The 15,167-nt window shown below is 39.2% G+C and overlaps 1 protein-coding gene across 3 annotated transcripts; it reads left to right on the top strand.

Moving 5' to 3' along the window:
- Window positions 1–7,854: 7,854 nt before the first annotated feature.
- LOC121863002 (eggshell protein-like) lies at window positions 7,855–11,562 on the top strand. 3 transcript variants are annotated; one of them, XM_042361466.1, is made up of 3 exons: window positions 7,855–7,925; window positions 10,032–10,494; window positions 10,537–11,562. In XM_042361466.1, the coding sequence occupies exons 1-3, from the start codon at window positions 7,911–7,913 to the stop codon at window positions 11,013–11,015; spliced, it is 957 nt and encodes a 318-aa protein (XP_042217400.1). In that variant the 5' UTR covers window positions 7,855–7,910; the 3' UTR covers window positions 11,016–11,562. The 3 variants fall into 3 exon arrangements, with proteins under 3 accessions (XP_042217400.1, XP_042217399.1, XP_042217398.1); XM_042361465.1 differs by having other exon boundaries at window positions 10,032–10,746; window positions 10,789–11,562; XM_042361464.1 differs by having other exon boundaries at window positions 10,032–11,562.
- Window positions 11,563–15,167: the final 3,605 nt, after the last annotated feature.

The following is a 15,167-nucleotide window of genomic DNA, read 5'->3' as shown; positions in this document are numbered from 1 at the left end:
ATTTGAATTTATTTAGGTAATTGAAGGTATCGCTCAGTTTAATTTGTGTTATATGACGCGCACACCTGTGATTCCTGGTTGTTTGATGTAATTAAGGACAATTTCATTATGGTGGTTAACGTGGCATTCGTTCCTGGCTGAAGGTCATATTTCATTGTTTACATATTTATTGTAGAATATACTATAGTGCTTACGCTCAATCACTAACAATGCACAAACCCACTCACAGAACCGTACATATGAATGAACACACACACACACGCACGCACGCACGCACGCACGCACACACACGTAAAATCAAAGAAAAAAATGTCGTGTCGCGGTTCTGTCCGAAGATTTTATCCGAAGATTAAATATAACTCGTGAAACATTATGAGAGCCCCCCCCCCACAAGGCAGAGCGCACCAAAAGTTTAGCTCTTCGGCATATGTTTTCACCAAATTTCACGAAACGGCTTTTGTCTTTCATTGTACATTATTAGCTGTAAGAAATGTGTGCCCGAGCTTATGTTTATATCTGGCCTGTCCCGTCAGACTCACCCTCCGACGAGCCTCTACTGTCTATACCTCACTCCTTCCCGTACAAATACACTACCTCATGTAAACAGTGACAGTCCTAAGGTTAAAGTCATGAACTGAAAACAGTGTTGGTCCAGTCATATACATCAAGGACTCCTACAATACTCAACTGGGCATAACATTTCAACATTTTCTATCACAAGACACCAGAATATGTTAATATATTAGAGCGCACGAAATTGGATCAGAGAAAAAGCAGTCTTTGAACTTTACCTTTACTATTTCCATACGACCAGGCGGCGCTCTACCAAGATAAAGATACGAAGATCAGCAACAGGCGACGAATACTTAAACCCAGTTATCATTCACTTAAGGAACTTGTAAGTGATCAAAACAACACCCCCATCACTGAAATACTCAACTCACACGTTACCCAATGTAGGCCACAAGACACAACCCGGGTTAGGTTATGCTGATTTGATATGATTTAGGAAAAAGATTTAGTGTCGTATCCACCAAAGGTACACAAAGGGTGAGCAGGTTCCCAGGGAGTAACAACACGCTATATTGCTGAATTTACAAACCATTTATCCATTGTTACAGTTCACAGCATTGCCATATTTGCTGTGTATTTGTACTGCCCGAGAGAGAGAGAGAGACACTACAAATATACTAAAACTAAAGAATTATAGAAACACTTGATAATTTTGAGTGAGTGTGTGTGTGTGTGTGTGTGTGTGTGTGTGTGTGTGTGTGTGTGTGCTTGGAATAACAGATACATAAATAATTATACTCATCCTTATTTTTTTTTATCCCAACCCCGTGTGTCCGCCCGTACCTGATGTGTAGGTTATATAGTTTTCATTAATCTTTTACATAATTTATCTTAACATCGTATTCAAGGGATCAAAGCAATGTATTCAAGGGCTTAAGTCATCGTACTCAAGGCATAAACTTGTTTTACTCAAGGGATCAAGTTGTTTGTACTTAAGGGGTTAAATGTCTTAAAACAGTGGACTGGTTCACAGGAATGAGATATCCCTCAGCCCTTGTTGCAATAGTTATACCTGAAATCTCAACCCCAACAGGCAACTGGTGGACTGTGAGGACCAACAAAGAGGGAGAGAGAGAGAGAGACGAACTTCTTCCTTCACATTATTGTACTAAATTGTATACTCTTCAAGTTCTGTATATATGAATAAACAAATACAAGAATACATACACTTATTTATTCATTTGTTTTGGTATTTATTGTTTTATTTGTTAATATTATTGTTTATTTTTGTATATCTTATGTATATATATATATATATTTTTTTTTTTCATATTTTTTGGTAACATCATGAGTAATAAAAGTAACAAACCAGGTTATTCCAGTATTATTCCCCTAAACTATGTCCACCACTTCTACATTCACCTGAGCCAGCAAAGCCCAGGAGGCGGTAATAACATTGCAGGAGTAAATGTGTTTACTTTCATCTGAAATACACAAGTTTGCTTTTCCATCACGCATTTTGTAAATCTGTTACCTGTATTACATCCATTATTGTGAGAGAGCAATGTGGGGTTGATGAGTGGGGTGGGTGAAAGGGAAGGAGAGAGGCGTGGGTGAGTGGGGTGGGTGAGTAGGGTCGATGAGAAGGATGGGTGAGAGGGGTTAGTAAGAGGAACGAGTGGGAGGCGGGTGAGAGGAAGAAGCGAGAGGGGTTGGTGAAAGGGACGGGAAAGAAGGGTTGATAAGACGGACGGGTGAGAGGGGTTGGTGAGAGGGGAGTGGGAGCCTGGAAGAGGAAGGGGACACGAAGGTGGTTGTGTTGTCATATAAACAAACCCAAGTACTACCAAGGTAACCAACCAACCAACACACACACACACACACACACACACAAAGGAAAGATATAGATAAATAGAGGAAGATGTATATTCAGTGAGATAAATGTGTGTGTGTGTGTGTGTGTGTGTGTGTGTGTGTGTGAATGATTTAACACATTACACATACAATTTTATCATTATTTATGACACTTGTATAAAGAAACCTTGAACAACGTGACATGAAGGATTTAATACCTTGATATTAATTGATTTCCTTCTGTCTTATTTTTATCGAATAATTGACAGTACGACACCAAGGATATCTTGAATTCATTTTCAGAAAACGTAAATAGTAGATTTTTTTTTAGTGTGAGATAAAGACAGTCAATGTGTCTCTTGTGAAAAAAAAAGATTTCTTAAGAATATCGAATAAGATATAAGATTGGTTTTCCTCAGTGATAGTTGTCTTTCTTGCAGGAAGTTTGTGGTTACAGTTAAAATTAGTTGTATCGCCATGACTTTGACACTAAAAGCTGTGGCTGTTATTGGACCATTATTTCTGAAAGGTCTTGACGCATGATACCACAATATAATTTTTCTCATGGCCAATCCATATCCCACACGCTGGAGCACCTGCGTCACTCACAAGCTTAGGCAAAATGACACAGTTTCTTCCACAATGAATTAATACAATTTCACGTGTATTATTATGGTCCACTACGATTGACATAATTCATCAAATGGAACATAGGTCCCAAAGATACAGCACATTGTATTCTAATATTTCGATATACATAGAGCAGAGTAGTCGGTACTGTACTCGACCGTCTTCAGGTCCCCAACTGTATTCTCAGGTACCCATTTACAGCTGGGTGGACTGGGAATGCCCCGGGATCAAACCAGCAATAGTAAGGACAGAAGGCGAGTTCTGAAACCACTCGGACACCTCACCCTAATTCACCTTGTACTCGCAACCTATTCGGACTCAAATACGAGTGATAACTTTACGTGATGGCTAAATATCCTGAGTGACAGCACACGCACTAGTTGCTACAGCTGCATATAACAGTCACTTAGGAGAGTAGAACATAATGGATTGGAGTCATATCTCTCTCAGCATCACCAGGGAGCTGAAGGACCGGTAGTGTACAACATAAGCACCGTGTGTGAGGGGAGAGCCTTCCTTCATCCTTCTACTGGGTCAATTTTCACCCCTCGGCCTGGCCATCTCCCCTCACCCAGGAAGAGAGAGAAGGGAGAGATCGGACAGGGAAGCTACTAGAGTGCACAAAGGCTTATATCCTACAGCAGGTGTGTGAGAATGGTGGGATGTGAAGATGAAAGTTTGGTGTTGTGCACAGGTAAAGGAGGTGAATATTAAATTACTATTATTACTACTATTATTATTATAACATTAACAACAACGAATTAACTCTACCACCGGTATCCTTATATATAAAATAGACGAGAAACACAGGTACATAACAACTGACACATACTAAATACACAGGTAAAATAATTATTATACAAAGCATTAGCGTGAGTCCCCTCCGCAGTTATACCTCTTAAATTTGTATCAGAGTCCACACACACACACACACACACACACACACACAGACACACACACACACACACACACAAGGGTATGCTCAGGTTCCTCTACCAGTATCTGTAAATTGGAGAGCGTAGGTACTACCCACTTTCCTTCTGTCGTAGAGTGAAGGCACTATCAGAGTTCTCAAAGCTCTGTCATAGACTGAATATTCAGTCTCACCTGGCACACTCAGGTGAGGTAACGATGTGTTTGTATAATTATGATAACCATTAGTCTTAATTCATGCAGAAAATTGCGCAATTACGTTAACGTATCTGCACGTAATTAAATAAAATTGCATGTTAATTACTGTTAAGTGTAATGATATCATTAATCATTAGGAGGTTTTTGTTCAGGATTTTACCTAGAAACTCTGAAATATAGGAGAAAGTGTAACGATTTATCACATATCTTGACCGCAGCCTGAAGGATTTCTTGAGATTAACCGCAATATCGTAGTTTTCACTTTTTTTCCCCACCGCAGTGAGCAAGTTGTCTGTGGAGACGTTAAGAGAACAGCCGTGTTATGAAGCTTTCGCGTTATAGTTGGGGATATTTTTAGGTATTGTTATTAAATCCCCTGAAAATTATCCCTCAGCTTCTCTCACCCGATAATAAACGACCTTACGCTACCTTGGTGGGGGTAATTTATGTTAAGTTATACGTTAAATTAGGGTATAGGTTAGGTTATGTTTCATTTGGGCGGTTAATCTTAAGGTGAAATAAGCTAGAGGGCTAATCTACAGGTGATCACTATTTATTAGCCTTAAGATTACTATCATTATAACTCTTTAGTCTAAGTATTTTTGATAATTAAACCCTATTGAAGATTATATTATATACAGTATACAATTAGCATAGTTGACTGAGCTGTTTATTGTCTATTGAGATCTCTCTCTCTCTCTCTCTCTCTCTCTCTCTCTCTCTCTCTCTCTCTCTGTGTCTGTCTCTTATCCAGCACACCCATTATCTCTCTCAGTCTCTCTTCTCCTGATCTCTTTCTCAGTCTCTTCTCCAGCACATCCCTTATCTCTCTCAGTCTCTCTTCTCCAGCTCTCTCTCTCTCAGACTCTCTTCACCAGATATCTCTCTCAGTCCCCCTTCTCGGATCTACACCTATGACTCTCACAAAGTCACTGGACCCGACTTTTTTTCAGCCACTGGTGTCGCGTTTGTGACAGTTTGGGAAACGTGGACTGCCTTCCTAATTTCTTTCATTCTCTTCCGTGCCATGTTGGGTTGGGGTGTGTGTGTGTGTGTGTGTGTGTGTGTGTGTGTGTGTTTCATATGATAGTAGACTCTTATTACAATGAAGAAAAAAACAAAGCTTTCTATAGTCAAGGGAACAATTAATGAAAGCTAAATAAAACTCTGTTGTAGTAGTTTGTGGCTTCTGTCAAACAAGTTTCTCACTGGGACAATTTATAGGTTTGCGTGGGTTGGAAATGAAAATATTAAACCACAACATAAAAAAAAAAAAAAAACAATATTTATCTATACGTCAAATAAACACGAAATTATTACCTTCCTTGCAAAAAAAAATCGACCCAAACATGAATTACTATCAATCACAACAACGAAATATTTTAATCAATGAAATGGAAAAAAAAATCTAAAATCTCCTCATATTTACTATCACCTAAATCCTGGCTTAAAGGTCACCATGAAAACACAACCAGAAGCAGTGAACGTCAAATCACAGCACCATCCATCACACCAGCTGAGAGGAGACTTCAATTCAGGAGGTCATTTTTGTTACTTGACAGACCACTCGACTCTCCCCTCCGAGACTCTCACAACAAATACCTTCAGTAGACTGGAATTACTGGGGGAAAAAAAGTTAGGTATAGTTTCCCCCATTACCAGTCCGCTTTCCACACCACCAGCTGCAACGACCTCTTGTCCTGGAGATATCTGAGGGTAGGTATTGTGCTCTCTCTCTCTCTCTCTCTCTCTCTCTCTCTCTCTCTCTCTCTCTCTTAGTCTACCCTGTTCCCTCCGTACTTCAGAAACGTGTGGAATTGCGCCAGCCTTTACCTCCATTGTAGAAATAATCAGTCAAAACAAAACAGGAATGGCTCTAATACACTACCTCAAATGTGTCGATAAAGTCACAAAGTCTGGGTTAGGTTAGGTTAGGTTAGTCAACAATGTTAGTTTTTACAAGATCTTATGACAACACACACAAACACACACAAACACACACACACACGAAAGGACATTATGACCACACAAGCTAGGGGGTTCAACTTACCATAGCACTATAAACCATATTGACAGGGAACAAAAACTGAAGGAGAGAGAGAGAGAGAGAGAGAGAGAGAGAGAGAGAGAGAGAGAGAGAGAGAGAGAGAGAGAGAGAGAGATCATCTGCATCTGGACGAGACTGTAACTACGTAATCAAAATTCCCCTAAGATCTTGAGGGGAGAACATGTGGATACGTGCAATCAACTCAATTCATTACCATCACTTGCCATACCTCACGTTCCTCCAGACTCGAACAGATATAAACAATGCATCCGGCGGCCATTATAACACACTAGTTTGTTTATATATCGTAGCTAAACAAACACAGTAATAACGAAGAACTTTCATCATCTTACACTATAATAAACCTTCGTTATCTAACTCCGTCTCGTTGAAGAATGTTAATCTGTGTTCATTCGTAACTCGTGGACACAATTCCTGCTTGAAAAAAATATTCTGGTGTGTTTAGTGGTATTAAGGAGTACCGGACAATCTGTACGCCTGGCAGACGGCCCTGGTGAAGCTTTTACACTATGGGATAGATGGCCTTCTGGACGAGGTCAGGGAGTGTCCTGCGCACTCACTTGCTTAGAAGCTGATGCGGTTGTTGAGTATTCCGGTAAACGGCCTTCATGCTTCCAGTAAGTCTGCTTAAACGCCACTCTTTATTCATTGCATTTCTAACGATCTATACCTTAAAATAATGACAATATTTTGATCATAAGGCCACCATGAGCTGAGAAAAGACATATTATTGTCTATTGTAAATGGTGGTACAAATTTGCTGAGAGTCGTATGATGATGCATCCTTATCAAACACTGTAGTCAACATCATTCTACAGGAGATGAACTTTTATCACTCAGATCCCTTGCTGTTCTAAATAACGTCCAAGTAAACCGAGTAAACACTTGTAGCTTCACGGGGGAAATAAACAATAACCTCTTGATGGTTTCTGATAGATTCTTGCCATTCAGTCTTCACCCCGAGTTGCTGGTCATCATCTGAAGACTCCCGCTAGTCGTCTCCGCTCTCTCACGGTCACCACAAATAACATATTCCATTTAATACTTGATACAAACTCTGCTTGAAAGTAGAGGTGTTTTTGTTCTTTTGAGTCTTAAGTCTTACAGAATATTATTATTATTAGTTCTCTGCTTGTCATCACACCACTTGCAATAACAGCATAAATATATAATGTTTAGTATAGTGTTACTATTATTATCAAAATTTCATCGTCTAGTGTTAATATTTTTATCATCAAACAGCTCACACAATATCATTACTACATCATATCCTTCTGGTTGTCCAGGTGGCTAGTGAGCGTCTTGTTTGGAGACGAAGTTTGATCACCACCTCAGAGGAAACATCATCACTCGTTGAAGGCCAAGAACAAAGAGGAGAACATGCTGTATATTTACCTAACCCGACACATTACACCCACCTACCACTATGACTCGCGCTACGGTACATGCCACACCACCTGCATGAAATAAACGTTTCCGCTGTTATTATATTCATGAATATAGAGCTCATAGTCAAGCACTCGCAAACGTACAAACACCACCAATAGCGGAGGAGGAATGATCTTTTGCCTGTCCTTGGAGCGAAGGTTTGGCGTGACACAATTTTTGCGTCGGATTGGAACTCCTCAGGGCCGGAAGAGCAGCTTGGCGTGGCATCACACTATAAAGGTTGTCCCAGTAGTGTTGTGTTTACTGTCAGGAGAAGAGGACCATCATGAGGACAACGCTGGTGAGTAACTGTGATATCTGATGTTCCTCTCAGTCAAGATGAAGGTGGTGTTGTGTCTTGTACAGAGTCCGTCTATGGTGTTTTGAAAAAAAATATTACAAATACAGTTTCTGATGATGAAGTGTTAAGGCAAATCGCTACATTCAAAACGTTCACTTTCATGTTTTACATTACTAATATGTACAGAGTTTCAGGAACATATCCTTACAGTTTATATCAACAGCACAATGATTTAAAACTTCTCTTACAACACAAATAGATTTTCCTGAAATTAAACGCAATTGGAATTTGACTAAAGTGTTATAAAAAAGAAAATTGGATAACAATTCCAGTTGTAACTCAATAATCAGGTTTTTAGGAAAGTCTTCGAGGTAGTAGATATGACGAAAATTACGATGTTATTTACTTAGACTTTAGCAAAGCGTTTGACAGAGTACCGCATCAGAGGCTTCTGAGAAAAGTTATAGCTCATAGTATCGAGGGGAAAGTCTTAAATTGGATAAAATCATGGCTCACCGATAGAACACAGAGGGTCAGCGTAGATGGTGTTAAATCTGAGTGGGGCTGTGTGACCAGTGGGGTTCCCCAGGGGTCACTACTGGGCCCACTCTTGTTCATAATCTACATAAACGATCTAGATACTGGGATCAGCAGTGACATAAGCAAGTTTGCAGATGTCACCAAAATAGGGCGGCAGATTAATTCAGGGCAGGATGCAAATGCACTACAGGAGGATTTAAATAAACTACAGGAGTGGTCAGAAAAATGGCAAATGAATTCAACATCAGCAAGTGCAGCGTACTAAATATCGGAAGAATAAATACTGTCAATGTATACAGCCTTAACAACATCAACCTAGAGAAGTCGACTTGTGAAAGAGACTTAGGGGTACTTGTAAGCCCGGACCTACGGCCTAGAAAACAGTACGTTAATGTTCGAAATAAGGCAAACAGAGTATTAAGTCTTATATCTAGAAGTGTAAGTAATAAGAGTGCAGAGGTCTTATTGCAACTATATTTTGCGCTAGTCAGGCCGCACCTCGATTATGCGGTTCAGTTCTGGTGCCCTTATTATAGAATGGATATCAATTCACTGGAGTAGGTGCAGCGAAGAATGACGAAAATAATTCCGGGACTTATAAACCTTCCATATCAAGATAGGTTAAAGAAACTAAACTTGCATTCCCTGGAAAAGACGAAGAGTGCGGGGAGATATGATGCTGACCATTACACCGCAGCATACAGCTCCAACCACACCAATGATCTGACGCTTCGAACACATACCCGAGAACTTGTTTATCACACTAAATTGGATAAGAAAATACAGGCGATTAAAACTAGTAAGATAAAATAACAAAGTGAATAATTATCTCAAAAACGTATATTTTTTCTGATGTATATTTCTTGAGTGAAGGAAAATCGAAACAAAATGGAAGCCGTGGTAATAATGGTTTCTTAGAATTACATGCGTTTAAATTCTACCTTAAGAAAACCTAAGAGCAACTTTGGTGTAGTTTCAGTCACCATGTTTGTGTAGGAAGTTATATCAGAGAGTTATGTATCATATCGTCACACCTTCAGTTTTGAGTTTAAGCATTATGAGACGAACTATTGTGAGTCGGTGGTCAGGTAACACAGTGCCGCTATGTTCTTATGAAATAATGGCTTCTACCTTCATTGTGATCTACCTCTCAGAAGTACTCACCAACACAGGACCATACGAGTCCATAATAACAATAGTAATGAGTTTAATGACACTACAAATACTAATATTACTACTCATAAGAATATTATTATTATTATTATTATTATTATTATTATTATTATTATTATTATTATTATTATTATTGCATTCATAATGACATCTTACGGTGGTTTCAAATAAACACTAACAAGTTAATATTTATGCACAACATTTTATCAATTGGTTGTATGTTATCGTTTAAAAATCAGTAGATACATTGTTGTCATAATTCTAGTTATAGATGGTAAATAATCAATGCATTTATATATTTCTCTTCCCGTCGACTAGTGTTCATAATAAAAGTTAAAAGAGGTAAGGTACTCGACACTGTGTTATGATGGATGATGTCTCTCTCATTTATAGATAGTACTGGTGCTGGTCGCCCTGGTGGCAGCCGAGCAGAAGAGGGCAGCAAACCCCCACCCCAGCCATGGAGGTTACGGTTTAAGAGGCTACGGAGGCTACGGCTTGGGAGGTTATGGAGGCTATGGAGGCTACGGTGGCTATGGAGGCTATGGTGGGTATGGAGGCTACGGTGGCTATGGAGGCTACGGTAGCTATGGAGGCTACGGTGGCTATGGACGCTACGGTGGCTATGGACGCTACGGTGGCTATGGAGGCTACGGTGGCTACCCAGTCTCTTACAGCTACAGCTATGGGCGTGGCAAGCGATCGGCTGACCCCATCCCTGACCCCACTGCAAAGACCAGCAACCATCACAGTTCGTACAGCTCCTCTGGGGGTTCAAGTTACGGCAGACCTTATGGCTATAAGGTGGGCTCCGGGGTTAGTTACGGAACCAGAAGTTACGGCTCCGGAAACAGGGGTACTAGTTACGGAAATGTAGGGTATGGTTACGGAAACAGGGGTACTAGTTACGGAAATGTAGGGTACGGTTACGGAAACAGGGGTACTCGTTACGGAAATGTAGGGTACGGTTACGGAAACAGGGGTACTCGTTACGGAAATGTAGGGTATGGTTACGGAAACAGGGGTACTAGTTACGGAAATGTGGGGTATGGTTACGGAAACGGAGGCATTGGTTATGGAAATGTGGGGTATGGTTACGGAAACGGAGGCATTGGTTATGGAAATGTGGGGTATGGTTACGGAAACGGAGGCATTGGTTATAGAAATGTATATAATAGTTATCCATATGGTGTCACCTACAACACATATGGTGGTAGTGGGTACGGGAATGGCATCCTTAACAGGGGCTATGGGTACGGTTACGGGTATCCTTCCGGTAATACACTCATCTATAGCTATGGGTATCCCTCAAACACCTACGGATACCAGAGTAACACCTACGGGTATCCATCTAATACCTATAATAGTAATGGTTAAGAAATTGGTTACCTAACGTATACTTCCGCTCTCAAAGTCGCTTTCCAAGATAACGTTGACCACCACCAACAGCCCGACCTACTAACATTACCACTTCAAGCATCTATCAGCATTGCCACCACTAGCACCTACAAGCATTACCACTACTATCACTTTCCAACATTACAACCCCTAACAGTTACAGTACAAACATTACCACCACTAGCACTACCACACCACCACCACAACTACTAACATCACGTGCAAAGGAATAAAATAAATATATATATTGTTAAAAAGTACAAGAATATATATATATCAACATTGCATGGGCTAATTTAGATGTACTTATTGCAATTGTTCTCACAAGGCACACTCATACTGCATCAATGAAAATCTATGTTTGGATATTTTTGTATTTCATAATAACTCATTTATATTTTAAATACATGTGAGTGTTGCATCAAATCTATAAACACTAACGATTTATACTAATGTGTATGTGTTTCTAGACTATATAAAACAACTTTGTATGCAAACTTTATATAAATGATAAACAAAAAATAACTAATAATGTCTTTAACTCATAATCCCAAACTGATTGTTAAGTTGTTTATATGTTTTATGAAAAAATAAAAATAAAATAAAAATCAGGTTATTAGATGTAAAGTATAGTTAATTTGTACTATATTAAAGTACGTTAAATACAGTAATTAAGCTCCGGTTGGTTACTATAAGCTGGTATAGGCAGCCTATTACTGTATTAAATTTGGCACTGAGTCGCTCCTTTTGATGTGCAGGAAGTTCCGCTAACTTCCTCCTGATAAGAGAAAAGCTTCGAACCTCAAGGAAGAACCACCAGTATGTAAGGAACGAGTCCCAACTCCCTAATATTCTGTGGCATTAAGTATTCCTAAACCCAGATTAATTTTGGGAAGATTTAAATACATGTGATATCATTTCCGCTACCTGATGTATCTTATGGATGTTGGTGATACAGAAGTGAGTGAGAAATACGTTGGCTTTGGCCATAATGGGGACAGGTTCATAAACACAGTTATTTGTTCCTCAGTTTACAATATTTGGTAAAAAAAATTTGAGAAGTAGTAACATTTTCATTTATATACACCTCACTACCTGATCATTTTCCCTTTAGCTAGTAATTTGGTATCGTCTCGTAATTAAACATCAATGTAAACTAAAGGTGCATTATTTCTAAGTTATTTAGGTCGAATTCCTGTAAAGTGTGTGTGTGTGTGTGTGTGTGTGTGTGTGTGTGTCGTCTGACTGATTTTTTTTATATTTTTGGATAATTTTCAAGTCTTTAAGGATGCAAAAGTAAGTTCCATCTGCCTCTAGAAGTTTCGTTGTGTGTTCTTTTTATTCTTTTACTCTGTTCTCATTCTTACTATTCTTTTACTCTGTTCTCATTCTTACTATTCTTTTACTCTGTTCTCATTCTTACTATTCTTTTACTCTGTTCTCATTCTTACTATTCTTTTACTCTGTTCTCATTCTTACTATTCTTTTACTCTGTTCTCATTCTTACCGACTGTACGTCTCTCCGTCTGTCTCCTTCCAGCTTCTTATCCACCAAATCCTCCTTTTTTTTTAACTTTTTCTCCCGATTACTTCAACTTTTTTCTTTACTTCTCTGCCATTGGTCTTCACCCAATTCACCAGTTCTTCTTCGTCTCCTGATGCTCCTCCCTCAGGCACGTCTCACATCTATGATCTCGTAAATCCTAACACCCCCGACCAAAACCACCTTCGTCTCTTTTGATTATCGTGTTGGACCATCCAGTTCAGCCTCTCTCTCTCTCTCTCTCAAAAATAAAAATAAATAAATAAATAAAATACAAATAATACAACGACTGAGAAAAAGACACACCTTATTAAGAATTCTTTAAAGAGTGTATTTCAATTGCACCTGGAAGTCTTGGGACCACTCAGTAAATTTCCCCAGTGACCGAAAAGATAGTTGCGAGGAAGCTCAAGATGACATTTCACGGTTAAATCCATAATTTATAACACATCTCACTAAGACAGGCTTTTAATTATCTTTTGGTACATTGGAATATTGGAGTAGATTATTTTTCCCTCCCGTAAAAATAGGGTGGGGGGGTGAGGTGCAAGGAAGCAGATCGATATAAATTCGTGCTTGAGCAGTCAGCAGGACCAGGTGTCACGCCAAGTCTCCCTCGTGACCTTCACCAACGCCCACCCGCCACGGAGTTATGCACCCACACCATTTTTTATTCTGATTTCCATTCCAACGCCAAAACCTAAAGGGAGTGGTGGTGGGGGAGGAGGAGGAGTCGAGGTGCCATAACCTTCTCGTGGTGCTGAGGGTGAAAGCTCCTTATTTCAGAGTTCCATCAAGGTCTGTCACAGTGAGTTGGGGTAATTTCCTGATGTTTATGACCACAGGAGAGAAGAAATTCACCATGATGGATATTTTTTTTTTGAGATGCTTCTGGTTGAAGGTAATTTTTGACGAATATCTTATTTTAAAAATTCGTTGATTAAATTATATTGTGTAACTTTGTCTTTTTTTTTCAGTTTGGCGTAAATATTGAACATATCTGCTTATTTATAGTCCATTAATAGTGTTTAGAATTTGCTAATTATCCAAGAAATAGAAATCATGAGAGGAAATGAAGATGTATTGTAAGATGTCAAAGGATCGTGAGGACTTGGTAGCAAATGACACGGAAACTCTAGCGTCATATGAATGGTTCCAGATGGACGACAACCTGGCTGTAGAGACGTGAAGGGATAAATATTCTAACCTTGAACAAAGATAAGAAAGTGTATTGCCATCTGAGATACACAACTGAAATACACAACACTATACAGTTGAACTTCCAAAACAACCTCACCCAATACCTATAAAATGCTATAACAGATTACAATGACTGTATGGACCCGTAATACAACATCTAGTGATGAAACTTCTGACGCATTCCACAGGTAAACAATTAGCGCAGACTCCAATTGGATAATGAAACATCACATTAGAATGACTGTAAAAATGAAAATTGCTACATCCACTAATGATTCTAACTAACGACCTGCAAATTCGTCCAATTAGCGAAGCCCCACACAGTCAATATAGTACATACATACGTTCACACACACACACACACACACATGTTGACGCATCAGGTGCAAATCACTTCATAAACGAGCATTAATATTTCACCTAATGACTGTAACGAATTAAACATGTTAACCAGCCACTAAAGCCTCCCAATATTGAAGCATTCAGAGAGCTGTAGTCAATGTGGCGTGCAGAGTCACTGTGAATGGCCGTTTCATCCTGGATTACCGAGGCAATTACGTACGACGCTGCAATCACACATGTCTCGCATTTTGCTGCCTCAGTGATTATGTCCGGTAATCACGACACAGGAGTGATTTATTTTGATTTTTATAGCAGATAACGAGAGGAAGAATGTTTAATAAAGAGTTACAAAACTATTTAATTAACTACATAAGTGAACTTGTATTAATACTTCACTGTCTTTTCTGAAGCTGTGAGTTACTGTAATTTTGTCGTAGGCGATATTTGTACAGGAAGCGCAAGCAAACATATATTAATAATAATAGTAATAATAATAATAATAATAATAATAATAATAAAAATAATAATAATAAACTGACTCAAGAGTTAAAAGTACAATAAAATCTGTACCAAACAACTAGAGTACACAATCTAAGACAGAGTTAGCCTACTTCACAAATCTGAGAATGAGGCAGCCAGCGTAAGCCTGGGCTTGTCATTATGAGGCACTCCTACCCCATTTATGAGCAAGAGATGAGAGGCAGATTTTCACGGCCAGTCATAAGTGGAATAGTTCGCACGACTTCCACGCCTCCTCCTGCCTTACGCACTTCCAATTAAATGCAAATTCAGGGGTTCACCGAGACAGCTACTGGCGTTAGTCAGAAATGTGTGCCAGCGGGGAGGTGATGGATGAAGGGAGAGGACCAGTACTGTTTTACTCATTTCTCTTATGAAGGAACTCCCTGTTGAGGCGAGACACTGTGGAGTTTACACAAGAGACGTACATAAGATATTAAGCTGTAGGAATTTCATAAAGGATTCCATTATTTACGTATATTACGCTGGAATATGCAGTTAGATCTGTATGTATTTTGGTCTATATT

This window comes from Homarus americanus, unplaced genomic scaffold, assembly GCF_018991925.1.
Source record: "Homarus americanus isolate GMGI-L3 unplaced genomic scaffold, GMGI_Hamer_2.0 scaffold24922, whole genome shotgun sequence".
NCBI classification, from domain to species: Eukaryota; Metazoa; Arthropoda; class Malacostraca; order Decapoda; family Nephropidae; genus Homarus; species Homarus americanus.
The sequence above is the reverse complement of the archived record's forward strand: the minus strand, read 5'-3'. Positions and strand labels throughout refer to the sequence as shown.